Genomic DNA, 12,472 nt, shown 5'->3' with positions numbered 1-12,472 from the left:
GTGAGAACGTCTCACGGATCTTAATCTGTTAGACGGATCAACCCTACCCATATTCACAATATAAAGTAATACTCTTACCATAAAAGGTAATACTTTTTCATTGATGACCCAAATAAGAGATCCGTCTCACAAATACGACCCGTGAGACCGTCTCACACAAGTTTTTGCCATAAACAAATTGAATGAGGGAATAACAATCACACACCATTGACCACTAAGTATAATCTGTCTAAATAATATCGATATCTATTATCTGGAAAAGTGTATATGTATTAAAATGTTAGTGTAATTTTTTCTTGTTTGATTATGAATTTGAATTTTATTATGTTTTTTTCTTAAAAATAAGAGTGGTCGAAACATATCTTCATGTTCAAAAATATATATAAATCTTGCATAGTTTTTCGTGTGCGTAATGAAAACATTATTTGATTTATTTCATATGGGCTTGTTGAATAAAGCTTGAAGCAGTTGTTTTATTACAAGGATAACCATAATTTTGTTAAATTCAAATTAAAAGTAGCCTTAAATATTTACAGGTATACATTTATATAATAAAGTAGAAATTATATATTTAATTTAAAGCAATTACTGGCGAAATGAATGTAGTTAAAAATCCAATCAATGAAAGTACAAATTTAATAATAATATCGACCAATTTCAATGTACATTTACTTTTGTTGGCAGACATTTATTATTATGATTTTTCAATCAATCAAGGATGAATTCGCGAATAATCATCGACTTTAACGGAACTCGGAGAAATTGATCTAAACCCAAAGGCAACAACCTTTTCTTAAAAAAAATCATGTAAAAAAATAACATATTATATTTTACAATATATTTATCTTATTAATTTAAATAATTATATTAAAACTGAAATAACCGAATCATTTCGGTAGAAAACCGAACCGAACCAAAGAAAAATGATTCGGATATCGAATTATATATTTGTAAAACCGAAAATCGAATCGAATTGAACCGATCGATGAATACCCATATTTATGATAACCGAATCTATCACATATAACATCCTAAAAACAAGGCCTAATCAATTTGAAAGAACGTGACTCACTGCTACGATACATCCACCCTTCGGTTATTTTTATTTATTTATTTATTTTTATGTCGGGTGAGCATAACTTTAAATATTTAGTGTTTTATTATTATATGATAAAAATAAAATTGTTAATTAAATTAAATTTCGATTTTTTCGATCGGTTCGGTTTTTACATATATAATCCGAAATCGAACCAAAAAAATTTCAATCTCAATATTTATATCCGAATTATAAAATTCGATTTTCGGTTAGATTCAATGTTCGGCTTTTTCGATTTGGATTTTCGTTTTTTTTTTTCGGTTTTATCTGAAATTTGAACACCTCTAATCATAAAAGAATCACATATGTTTTTTCACATGAAGCGATTCTCAAAAGTATGGTCGAACAAACCAGTGTTTTCATACTATCATAAAATTAATCAACTTATAAATTAGTTTTTGAAAAAATATACGAATGAATCATTTTCACGTGCGCTACTACTAACTACGCATGCCTGGACATTATCATAGCACAGAACTTCTTGTAGCAGAGATTTGTGGGACATTGGGAAAGTACTTAATCTAGGAAAATATAGTTGTAGAAGTCCGAATAAAAAAAAATAATTTAGACATATTCAAGAATTTCAGTCTCAATTTTGTGAGAGGATCTTTTATTTGAGTTATTTATGAAAAAATATTATTTTTTATATCAAAATTATTTCTTATTATTGTAAATATGAACAGAGGTTGATTCGTCTCCGATCTTTATCTATGAGATAATCTCACAAGAGACCTACTATTTATTATTTAATTAAAGTCGAAGCTACATATTAACTCTTAATGTATTTGGTGAAAGCTATTTAAAATTATAATCATGCTCTGATCATTTATTTATGTTTTTTTATTCAACGTTATATTTATTGTTGAGAAAAGGTTGGGTGTCTCTCAAAATAGATGCTACAAAATAAGTCAGTGAGAGCTGCAAACCGTTGATTCTCCAACCGGTTGTGTTCATTTAGTTGAGGGATTCGGGAGCCGTTACTTTGGGGGAGTTGTATAAGCTGTGGAGAAAAGAGCACATGTCAGCTCCTGTCATATAAGCGGAACTCTCGGCTGAAGGAAAAGACACAGAATATACACAGATGAAATTACGAGAGGCTCAAGCACATGAAGAGATAAGAGATCAAGGAGCTTATGCTTGATTGAAAATTATTGAGTGCTATTCATAATCTCTGTAATTTTAAATACTCCCTGGTGATGGTGATATGAATAAAAGAGTTAGTCTTCTTTCTTCTCGTGGACGTAGGTTATTCAAGGCCGAACCACGTAAACTCTTATCTCTCATTTTTATTTCATGTTTGAGTGCTGAAACATCAACGAGCGAGGAAGGAATAAGTTCATCATCTGATTGATTTGGATACAAACAACTATTGTAAGTACATAGGATATCATATTGGCTTGAGCATATTTACGAGGTGGTTTGATCTGTCTTCTTCGTCTGTCTCTGGTTAACACTTATTGATTTTCATCTAATTCAGATTCATGTGATCAGTTTTACTTTGGCCCAAGATAGTCTCACATTTATCTATATTTTTATAATAATCGATATTCTATCCATCATTCATAATAAAAAGAATAAGAAAAGTTATTAATATAAAAATAACTAAAGTTATTATTTTTAAATAAAAAAATTCAACTATATAAGCACATGATGCGTGCCAAAGACTAAATTTGGATTCTTTATCAAAACAGCATGGGGGAATCACGTGATGGAAGGATTTTTAACAAAGGACCACCAACAAACAGAGAAAGGGACCGTATTATTAAAAGTAATAGTTTGGCAAAGCAGGAAAAAAAAACGAAAGAAGGAGAAAAAGGAAATGAATCGATAGTTGGTAGATATGGTCCGGAAAATCTGCCACTTTTAGTTTACAACGGACAATAGCTTTTTAACATAAAAAAAACTATTATTATTAATTCAAATTATCATATATTACATAATATTTATTTAAAAGTCGAGTTAAGTCGGAGATTCGATTTTGATCTTCATTTAAATATAAACAAAATAAATTATAAAAAATATTGTATAAATACGTAATTCGTGCATCAGTGCACTAATATAAATTAAATTGTGTACGTTTTATAAGGGTCTTAAATATTAGATTCCAAGTTGAACTTTCGAATTACACGAAAAAAAAATTTATTTTTATTTTCTAAAAACCAATTTCTATTTGATTTACGGTTTAGAATTTAGGGAGGGCCCACGACAAGGAGTACATGTGGCCCACGATTTTAAATTCTTTGGGGCGCCAAAAAGTAAAGCATGATCGGGTCATTCGTCGCCCAATGGGTCATTAAGTTGAATTGGGAATGCTAAAGTTACGATAAATATTTATAATAATTATATTATGATATTTTGTTATTATATCATAAGAGTTTATATTGAATTTATTATGAAATTTCGGTAAATGATATTTTTGTATTATATTTTTTTGTTGTATTAATTATTGTTGAAATTTAGTTGTACATGTAGCATTTTCGTTAACTGGATTCAAACAGTTTCCAAAGAATTTATAAATTTTTTCCATTATTTATTAGCTAGTTTAATAATTATTTTGTGCTTTTTCATTTATAAACTTGACTACAACCCAAGTATGACGATAAATAATTCAACTAATATGTGATTTAATCGGTTTCAGACTAAACCAGGATAAATCGGTTTTGTTTTGGTTAGGTTCTTAATTGATAAGTCCAATAAGCATCCTAGAAGGAACTCATTCACAATTTGTTCCATTAATTTTTGTAGAACCGCATGTTAAGTGAGCGCATATAACAAAGTACATTTCCAAAATGATAAATTATATTTTATTAGATATCTTTTAACACTGCAATATAAATACCTAGTAAAATTGATGCTGACACATCTAGAATGTGAAATATGATAGACAAAAACTTGTGTGAAACGGTCTCACGAGTCGTATTTTGTGAGACGGATCTCTTATTTGGGTCATCCATGAAAAAATATTACTTTCTATGCTAAGAGTATTATTTTTTATTGTGAATATCGGTAGGATTGACCCGTCTCACAGATAAAGATTCGTGAGACTGTCTCAAAAGAGACCTACTCAATATGATAATACTACATATACAACTAAATTTGTACAATAATTCTTACCACACAAAAAATTCAATACAAAATTTTTTTAAATCAAAATCTAATGAGATAATAACAAAATCTCACGAAATAATTGTTGTATATATCGATTTACGATATATTTGTTGTATTTTTATTATTATTCTATTTTATTTGTCTGATTAGATTAAAGAATTAGGTTTAATGCAGTCCTAACTAACGCATGTTTAACAAGTTTTCCTCGTAATCATTACAACATATTGTTAGTAAATTATAGAATGATGACTCCCCGATAAAAATCTCCAAAAAAATAAATATAATTGTCGAATAATTAGCAAATTGGGCACAATCTACAACCAGTTTCATATGTCAAACATTTCAACGAGATTTTCACCAAGTATGATTTCAATATTATTACCCAAGAAAAATGTGTTGATGACATTAGTAGCAGCAAGCCAGCAATTATTATCTAATAATGGAAATCAAAAAAAAAAAACCTACAAAATTGCATAACTGAAATTTAAAACCAAATCTGAATCATAGAAATACGAGGAATTTGGTTTGAATTCTATTTGACAGATTCAAATGATCAAATCCCACATTAAATAGCAGCATTGCCGTGTAGTGGTTTACATATCCAAGAAATAAATGGGCTGTTCAAGAATATGTATCTCTGGAAGAAAGGACAATTTATATGAAATGCATCTGTTTACATTAAATTTTGGTAAATTTTCAAGTGAACGTTTTACTTTGCATTAACTACACGTCAACCACAGCTGTGGCCTGTGTTTTACTTTGCATTAACTACACATCACAAACAGCAATTGTTTCATTTGTTTGTTTGTCTGTTTTTGCGTGTAGGTGGGGGTGGGTTGGGTTGTAATGGGAAGAGAACAGGATACGATAGATGTAGATACTGATATACTTACAAACAGAAAATGGAAGAGGGGTGTGAGAGTTCTGTAAAAGATGACACTGAAGATGAAAATGCGGTGATGGATAACCCGGAGAGGGGCAATAATAATCAGATCGCGACAAATGTTTGCAAATTTGAGGTTTGCTTTGGTTTCTTGGGCGAAAAGTTTGAATTTTTATTGTTCTTGGTTGGTTTTTTTGGGCTCTGCATTTTTTGGGTCTTCGGTTGATGATATTTTTTTATAACAATAACTATTGGGTTTAAGTGATATTTGTTGAAGAATGTGTTCGATCTTTTTCTTAACTAACCTTGTAATTGTTGAATCTTCCAATATTTGCAGAGGGACAAGTCTATTATCTTTCTTTGTTTTGGAATTGTGGGGGTAATAAGTCGCGGACGTTTGGCGTTAAGTCGTCTGTCTAAATTTGATTTTGGCTCAAGTTTTGGTTGATTTTTCTAGGACTATATTATTTAATTCCTGTTAAAAAAAGGAAAATAAGTATGAGGTATATTGCTGAATTGTATGATGATTCAGTATGTTCCCGACTCGTAGTTATGGAATTGCCGCAATGTAACTCACTGCTGCCGAAAGGTTTGGTTAACAGATTTCTAGATTGTCATAGGAGTCTTGCATTCCCTCCACCTTGTGGAATTGGTAGTTCACTTGGGCCTTTTTGAGTTTCAAAAGTTGTCAAGGATTCTGTTGTTTGGTTAAATTCCAAATTGATGCAAACTTATAGATTCATCAGGGATCTTATATAATTCGGTCAATTGGGTCATCACGATGCCAAGTGTTATCTTTATGTGTATTGCCTTGGTGCTAGACCAGCCTCGATTTCCTCTTACATTTTATCGTGCTCCATGTTTTTCTGGTAGTTGATTTTGTAGACTACAAATTATTGGGCTCTTCTGTTGTAGATTGATGGTATTTTGGTTGTGATTGATCTGACACGAAGAAGGTATTTTTCCTCTTTGTTTGCAGGACTCCCGTCTTTACGTTCCTGAACAACCTTTCTCCTATCAAGCCAGTTAAATCCACCCACATCACCCAGGCGATCGATCCTCTTAACTTCTTGTCCCTCCCTAATATTTTCACTTCACCCCATGTCAAGTCTCCGGGAGAATCTAGATTTCTTCGAAGGTAATTATCCGGATTTCTGACAACTAATGTCCTCTGATTTACAACAGTTTTTTATATGAGCATATTTGTTTTAACTGGTTTTCCCTGCTCAGGCACCAGTTTCCAGATCCATTACAACCTGAGTTTTCTTCGTACGATGGAAACACAGTTGATAATAGTAAGGATATGGATGCCACTAAGAAAATGGATGACCAACAAGAAAATCTGGATCCTCGGAATTCTCAAGGTGTAGTGACCGGTCGGACATTTGATGAATCCCTGAAGATTGTGGTTGACAAATCTGAAAACATAAATTATGATCATACTAGTCCTAACTCCCCCTTAAGATCTAGCTTTGACTATAAAGGAAAACATACGGCAGATTATGCCTGTGCTTCTTCAGCACTTGTTTACGGTAGTGAAGTGAATCTTGATGGAGTATGCCAAACTGATCAAAACAAAGAAGCAATCTCGTGTAATTGGGACAATATGATTGTGGATGCTTCTGATGTGTTAGTTTCTGAATCACCAAATGATATGGGATCTTATGATGCGAATACTAGAAATGACATGCAGCACATGCACTTGATTGTTGCAGTGTCTTCTGGCCAACAAGTTGGAGAGGGAAGTGGGCTAGAAAGCTTGTCTACTCAACCTGGAGAAGGAAGTGAGACAATAGAAAATGCTGAGACATGTTGTATGACTGCCGGTTCTTTAAGGGAAAATCCAAGTGAAAAGATGGATCACGAGGTAAAAATTGCATCCCAAAATATCGACTATGTTTGGATCAAATAAACAAATGCTTAGAATAGTAACACATCGTTCCATTCCATCGAGTTCTCACAAGTTCCAATTTTTAACACCTCAGTTCCAAGAATCTGAACACAAAATTAGCAATACCTTTTCTTTTTGGTATTGAATACGTGTAGCCAATAAAGAACCTGCATAAATATATCGTTTCAAACGGAAATATTTAATTCATTTCTCACTGGAATCTAATTTATGTTCATTTTTGTAGCATCTCACTGGTCTGTACCGTGGTATGAGAAGACGTTGTCTGGTTTTTGAGATTGCTGGAGCTCTTGGAAACAATTTGGACAAGAAACCAGCCCCCAATTCTTCTGTTTTACCACAGTCCAGTTGCAATACTTCTTCCAATGGCACGCAACTATTTCCAAGAAAGACAACAAATGAATCTCCGCTTTGTATCATACCTAGCATGGGCTTGCATTTAAATGCTCTAGGAACAACTACTGAGGACTATAAAATTGTCAACCATGAAGCTTCAGCTTCTGGAAGACTTTTGATTGGACCAAGCTCGTCTTTCAGTTCACATCCTCCTGCTGGCCAAGATTTGTTAAACAATACTTCGTCTGATACTTCAGTAGAAATTGAGAGTGAAAACATCAAAGAAATCAATCCTAGTAGTCCAAAGAAGAAGAGGTGTGTCTTTTTGGTTGTCTTTTTTTGAGCTATCTAAGTTCAAGATCTACTTTTCCTTATTTATTAGACATTTTCAACTTATATTTGAATCTGGGTTGCTAGGCATAGATCTGAACAAGCGGGGAAGGTGAAGCCTGTAAGCGATGTAACTGCAAGAAATCAAAATGCTTAAAGCTGTAAGCTCTATTCTTTATAGCTTCCGTGAACTTTGGCAATCTGTGCAGCAATTGAATCATGGTGTTTGGGCTTTTTTACAGTTCAAATTATACGAGTTTTGCCATCAGCTATACTTTTAGTATATTTTGGCACACGTTTAGTTTTACAATATATATACATTTTTCTATTGCAATTCAACTTTTCCCTTAATATGACTTCAATGCTTGAACGGGGTTCGACCCCTCTGAAAAATATGTATTTGAATGCCCATTTTTTGGTGAAGCAATGTTTATAATAAAACTAAATTGTGAATGCAGATACTGTGAATGTTTTGCTGCTGGTGTGTACTGCATGGAGCCATGTGCCTGTATGGATTGCTTCAACAAACCTGTTCATGTAGAGACCGTTCTTGCAACCCGCAGACAGATTAAATCAAGAAATCCTCTTGCGTTGGTGAGCTTACATTTCGGATTTTTGGATAATTTAGGGAGTTTGAATTTTTCATAGCAATTCTTAATCTTGAGATTGGTGGTAATAATAGGAGTGGAAGCTGAATATGAAGATGAAACAGATACAACCGAGAACAGTGTGCTGGAAAAAGATTTCCAAGAAACTGCACACCATAATGAGCAGAACATGGATTTTGCACCTCTTGCAACACCTTTAATGACCGGAAGGTACGTTTAATCGACAAAATTTCTTGCATTGTTATACCCATCAACATCCATCTAATGAATCTAAATTCTGTGTCTGCTTTATTAGGCTACCGGTTAAACATCTGTTCTCGAATAAAAAACCACGAAGATGTTCTTCTCCCTCCATCAGTTCCCCCTCGAGTTTATACGAGCCAAGATTCTTTCAACCTCCACCAAAGTTTGATAAACATTTGGAAACAGTTGAAGAAGATGAAATCCCCAAGTTTCTCCGAGAAGGGTCTCCAATCAGTGACATCAAATCATCTTCTCCGAATAGTAAAAGAGTTTTGCCGCCTCGTAATGCCGGACATCTTCCAGTTTAAGGAGCAGTCGAAAACTGATACTTCGATCTATTCCCTCTTTTCCTTCATTCGCTTCTAATTGTGAATTTTCGAGAATCACAGACCACGCTCTTATAGAGTAAAAAGTTCGCCATATCATTCATTCAGTTTTGTTAGTTGAGATTGCCTTAGTTATGTGCTCCTAGAATATGCATATTGCTTGTATAATAAATAATGTTTTTGTCTTCATATAGTACCTTTTTTTTTTATGACTTTGAGCATCTTTTATAGATCAGGAGGCCCATTTATACTTGAATTCATAAAATGTCACAAGTCTTGATTGTAATTCATTTAATTTCCGTTGTTTTTCCGGATTAGCAAGTCACATGCTGTTCCTTAGTGTACCCTAAAGATTAAATATTTGTGTAAGGTCATGCTTTCCGGGTACCAATTTAAATGCTCAATTTTACTAAGTTTTTTATTTTTAATGCGCGTATCGTTTTTACCACATGATATCAAAAATCATTATTTATAACTTCCTAGCAGATGATTTTATTTGCATCTCTTTTTGTAGGAATATCCCCCCCGCACCAATCCAAACAACTACAATTACACCCAACATAGCATTTTCCTCGTTTCAAATACCAAAGGAGATTCCAAATCTAGTAATCATCAACTCTTTCTTCGGTATTGAGGACTACCGAAATAAGAAAATTAATAAATTTTCCACTGAAAATTGTCGATCACATACTCGTAACTCTACCTCAGCACATTTCATCACATACTCATAACTCAACCTCAGCACATTTCATTTTGGTCTGAACACTTTGTAGTAAATCTTTTATTCTTATTCCTCTGCGACTAAGCTAATGACTTAACAGGATCGGTCACTAACTGCCCATAAAATTAAACATAATGTTGGGAAGGGAGAAAAATTAAATCTAAGAATCAAAATTAAAGTAAAATGTCAAAAAGTCGCATTATAACAAAGCTTTCACCAACACCATCTTCTCAAACGGAACAAAACCATTCCAAAAATTAAATAAGCAGTACATTTGCATCCCCCAACTCTTTCAAGATAACTCTAAGCCAGCTGCAAGGCAGCACGGAAAAAAAACCAAGGTGGTATAGAATTACAAATCTAAGCACCAACAACTTCGGTTGCCTCAGCCATTGTCTCCTCAGCAGGCCTTTCCAACTTCACGCCAACATCTTCACTATAATCACCGTGCACCTACCACGATCAACGCAAATAATATAAAAAGTCAAGAGAAAGGAAATGATGTTTAAGCTCTAAACAACCAAAACACAGACGAGGGCTACTTCCACTTAGAATCAATACTACAAACTGTATCAAGGTTTCAAATTTAGCACAAATGACCCAAAAACTTTCTCAAGTGGTGGGTGCAAGATGGTTGGGGGTTAAGGCATCCAAATACAATTACCTTCTTGGTTTGACAAAAATAAATTAAATATCAAAGGAACCCATCATTATCTCTCTGGTTAAAGTTCAATTAACAATATACCAGAACTTTCCAAAGAAGAGGAATAGTGAAGTTTACCTCCATCAACTTGCCAAGGTCAAACTTGGGGGCTTTCAAAATCTTAACCTTCCGAATATACACATTCTGTAGGGGATAGATGCTTGAAGTTGCTTTCTCGATCTCTTTGCCAATTGATTCAGGGATGAACTTCTGAACCAAGTCTTTCAGATCACAAGATTGTGCTTGGTTAACCATGATCTCACGCATTTTCCTCCGAATCTATCAAAAAAATGAGGAAATAACAATGAAAATCCAAAATAGATCCTTCAAATTGCTTAGCATTACTTCATAGGTGCACTCCAGTCCTAACCATGAATATTATGCGGTCTTACTAAAATTTATCATGGTTTATTACAAAAAAATACTCAAATACTCACTTGACGAATCTGGCTGGACTGAGCATAACATGTCCTCTTCTGTTGATTCACACGCTTCTTGGTGAAGCCAATGCAGAACATTCTCAAAGTATAATTGTCAGTTGTTTTGACATCAACATGAGCCTCAATCAGCGATTGCCATTTCTTAACAAGTGACCTTAATTTATCGGTAGTGAAGTCCATACCCTGCAATTTCAAAGAAAATGTCACAATCAGAGAGACACCTAGTGCATACTGATAAAAATCCATCTTCCGTTTCTTCATACCCAAAAATTTGTGAGAACATTTTTTCCCTGGACGTCCTCAGCTCTCAAGCGGATCTTCCTGAAGGCATGATCTTCATCACCTTGCAGATCAGCCAAGGACACCTCATACACACGGTGCTTGAGTCCTTCAGATGCAATCTACAAAAAATAAATTAATTTCGATCTTAAAACACTTTCAACAGAGATACAGTAACATAGTATTTTCTAGCCTACTTAGAAAAATTAAATTTAAGAGTATCAGGTTGAAATTTCCATCCGCAACAAATCGAACCCACAGAACGAATCCATAGAATGATAAAACAAAGGTGAACAACATATCCGTGCCTTCATTACAGCATTTGTTTACGTATTTAGAATTTTAAACATTTCTCCTGAATTTATAATGTCACAGCACATAAGCAAGAAAAGAAACACACAAACTCACAACTGAATCAAGTCATGCTAGTGATAACCAATAAAGAGAAGACCTCGGACCCAATTAAATGATCAAAAAACAAGAATAAGAACCTAAAAATTTAGAGAATGTCCACATACAAGCCAGTTTTGAGCATCCAAGGCACCAATAAAACAGACAAGTACAAACTACAGAAGTGAAGTGTCGAAGCAAGAGAAAACCAAATTCAACCAACAAAATTAACCTCCATTCAAGAGTTAAATTTCAGCAAGCAATGCTAAAGCAAAAATAATCAGATCAAAATATAAGTGGACCTCGTAAAATTATACCTTAGTGCCCTGAGTACGAGTGACAAGGGTTTTGCCAACATTTCTAGTATTGAATATGGATGGTGCCTTAATATCGTACCAATCCTTCTTTGCAAAAGGGTCAGACCTATAATTAATCAAAGGAATCAGCAAATCACTTCTCAGGTTACACTAAAACGCAAATAATAACAAAAAAACTCACACTTTCTTCTTGCCTCCCTTCTTCCCCTTCGAAATCCTCTTGTTCTTACTGTAAATGGAAACAACAATGAACATCCAAATTCAAAACAGAGTATTGTACGACTGTGGTCACACAAAATGAAGCGCAACCTTAAAATTATCTATATAATATACGCATGGAGAGAGAAGGTTTACCCGACGGCCATGGCTGCTGAGCTCTGCTGGATGGAGAGACAGACGGCTACAAGATAAATTCCTGCGTAAAATGTGCTCAGCAATGAAACCCTAGGTTTTGTTTGCGCTTTATATATCTGTGGATACATAACGGGCTTGCTTTATTGGGCTGATTATTTAGATGTTCAAATTTTAGTAAAGCTTTTTCCTTGGGCTCGTACTATCGATGAGCTAATTTTGCTCAAATGTACTGAAAAGCTTTTTCCTTGGGCTCAAATATATACACATCGTTATGTGTCACAATTACTAATTTATTTTATTTATAAGAATATATGTATCGGCTGCAGTGATTCGCTTTGATCAACTTAACCAATTAATAAAATTATCCAAATTCTTTGTATACATACGTACGTACCTAAGGAAGTAACGTGGCTTGACATGAAAGTTTGT

The 12,472-nt window shown here is 33.8% G+C and overlaps 1 protein-coding gene and 1 pseudogene across 1 annotated transcript; one reads left to right on the top strand and one right to left on the bottom strand.

Annotated features, from left to right (window-relative positions):
• Positions 1–5,106: 5,106 nt before the first annotated feature.
• On the top strand, positions 5,107–9,230 carry LOC140969613 (CRC domain-containing protein TSO1-like; annotated as a pseudogene).
• A 484-nt stretch (positions 9,231–9,714) lies between these two features.
• LOC140969667 (small ribosomal subunit protein eS1) lies at positions 9,715–12,162 on the bottom strand. Its single transcript, XM_073431089.1, has 7 exons — positions 12,044–12,162; positions 11,871–11,918; positions 11,690–11,795; positions 10,967–11,104; positions 10,701–10,886; positions 10,342–10,542; positions 9,715–10,013 (listed from the first exon to the last, which is right to left on the bottom strand). The coding sequence occupies exons 1-7, from the start codon at positions 12,052–12,054 to the stop codon at positions 9,921–9,923; spliced, it is 783 nt and encodes a 260-aa protein (XP_073287190.1). The 5' UTR covers positions 12,055–12,162; the 3' UTR covers positions 9,715–9,920.
• Between the last annotated feature and the right edge of the window lie 310 nt (positions 12,163–12,472).

Source organism: Primulina huaijiensis, unplaced genomic scaffold, assembly GCF_012295235.1.
Source record: "Primulina huaijiensis isolate GDHJ02 unplaced genomic scaffold, ASM1229523v2 scaffold42415, whole genome shotgun sequence".
NCBI lineage: Eukaryota > Viridiplantae > Streptophyta > Magnoliopsida > Lamiales > Gesneriaceae > Primulina > Primulina huaijiensis.
The sequence above is the reverse complement of the archived record's forward strand: the minus strand, read 5'-3'. Positions and strand labels throughout refer to the sequence as shown.

Excerpts from the sequence above, each read along its gene's own strand:
- LOC140969667 (XM_073431089.1), bottom strand. Across the intron at positions 11,796-11,870 it reads AAGGGAGGCAAGAAGAAAGT|GTCTGACCCTTTTGCAAAGA; the intron begins GTGAGTTTTTTT and ends GATTAATTATAG. Across the intron at positions 10,014-10,341 it reads ACCTTGGCAAGTTGATGGAG|GTGCACGGTGATTATAGTGA; the intron begins GTAAACTTCACT and ends TGATCGTGGTAG.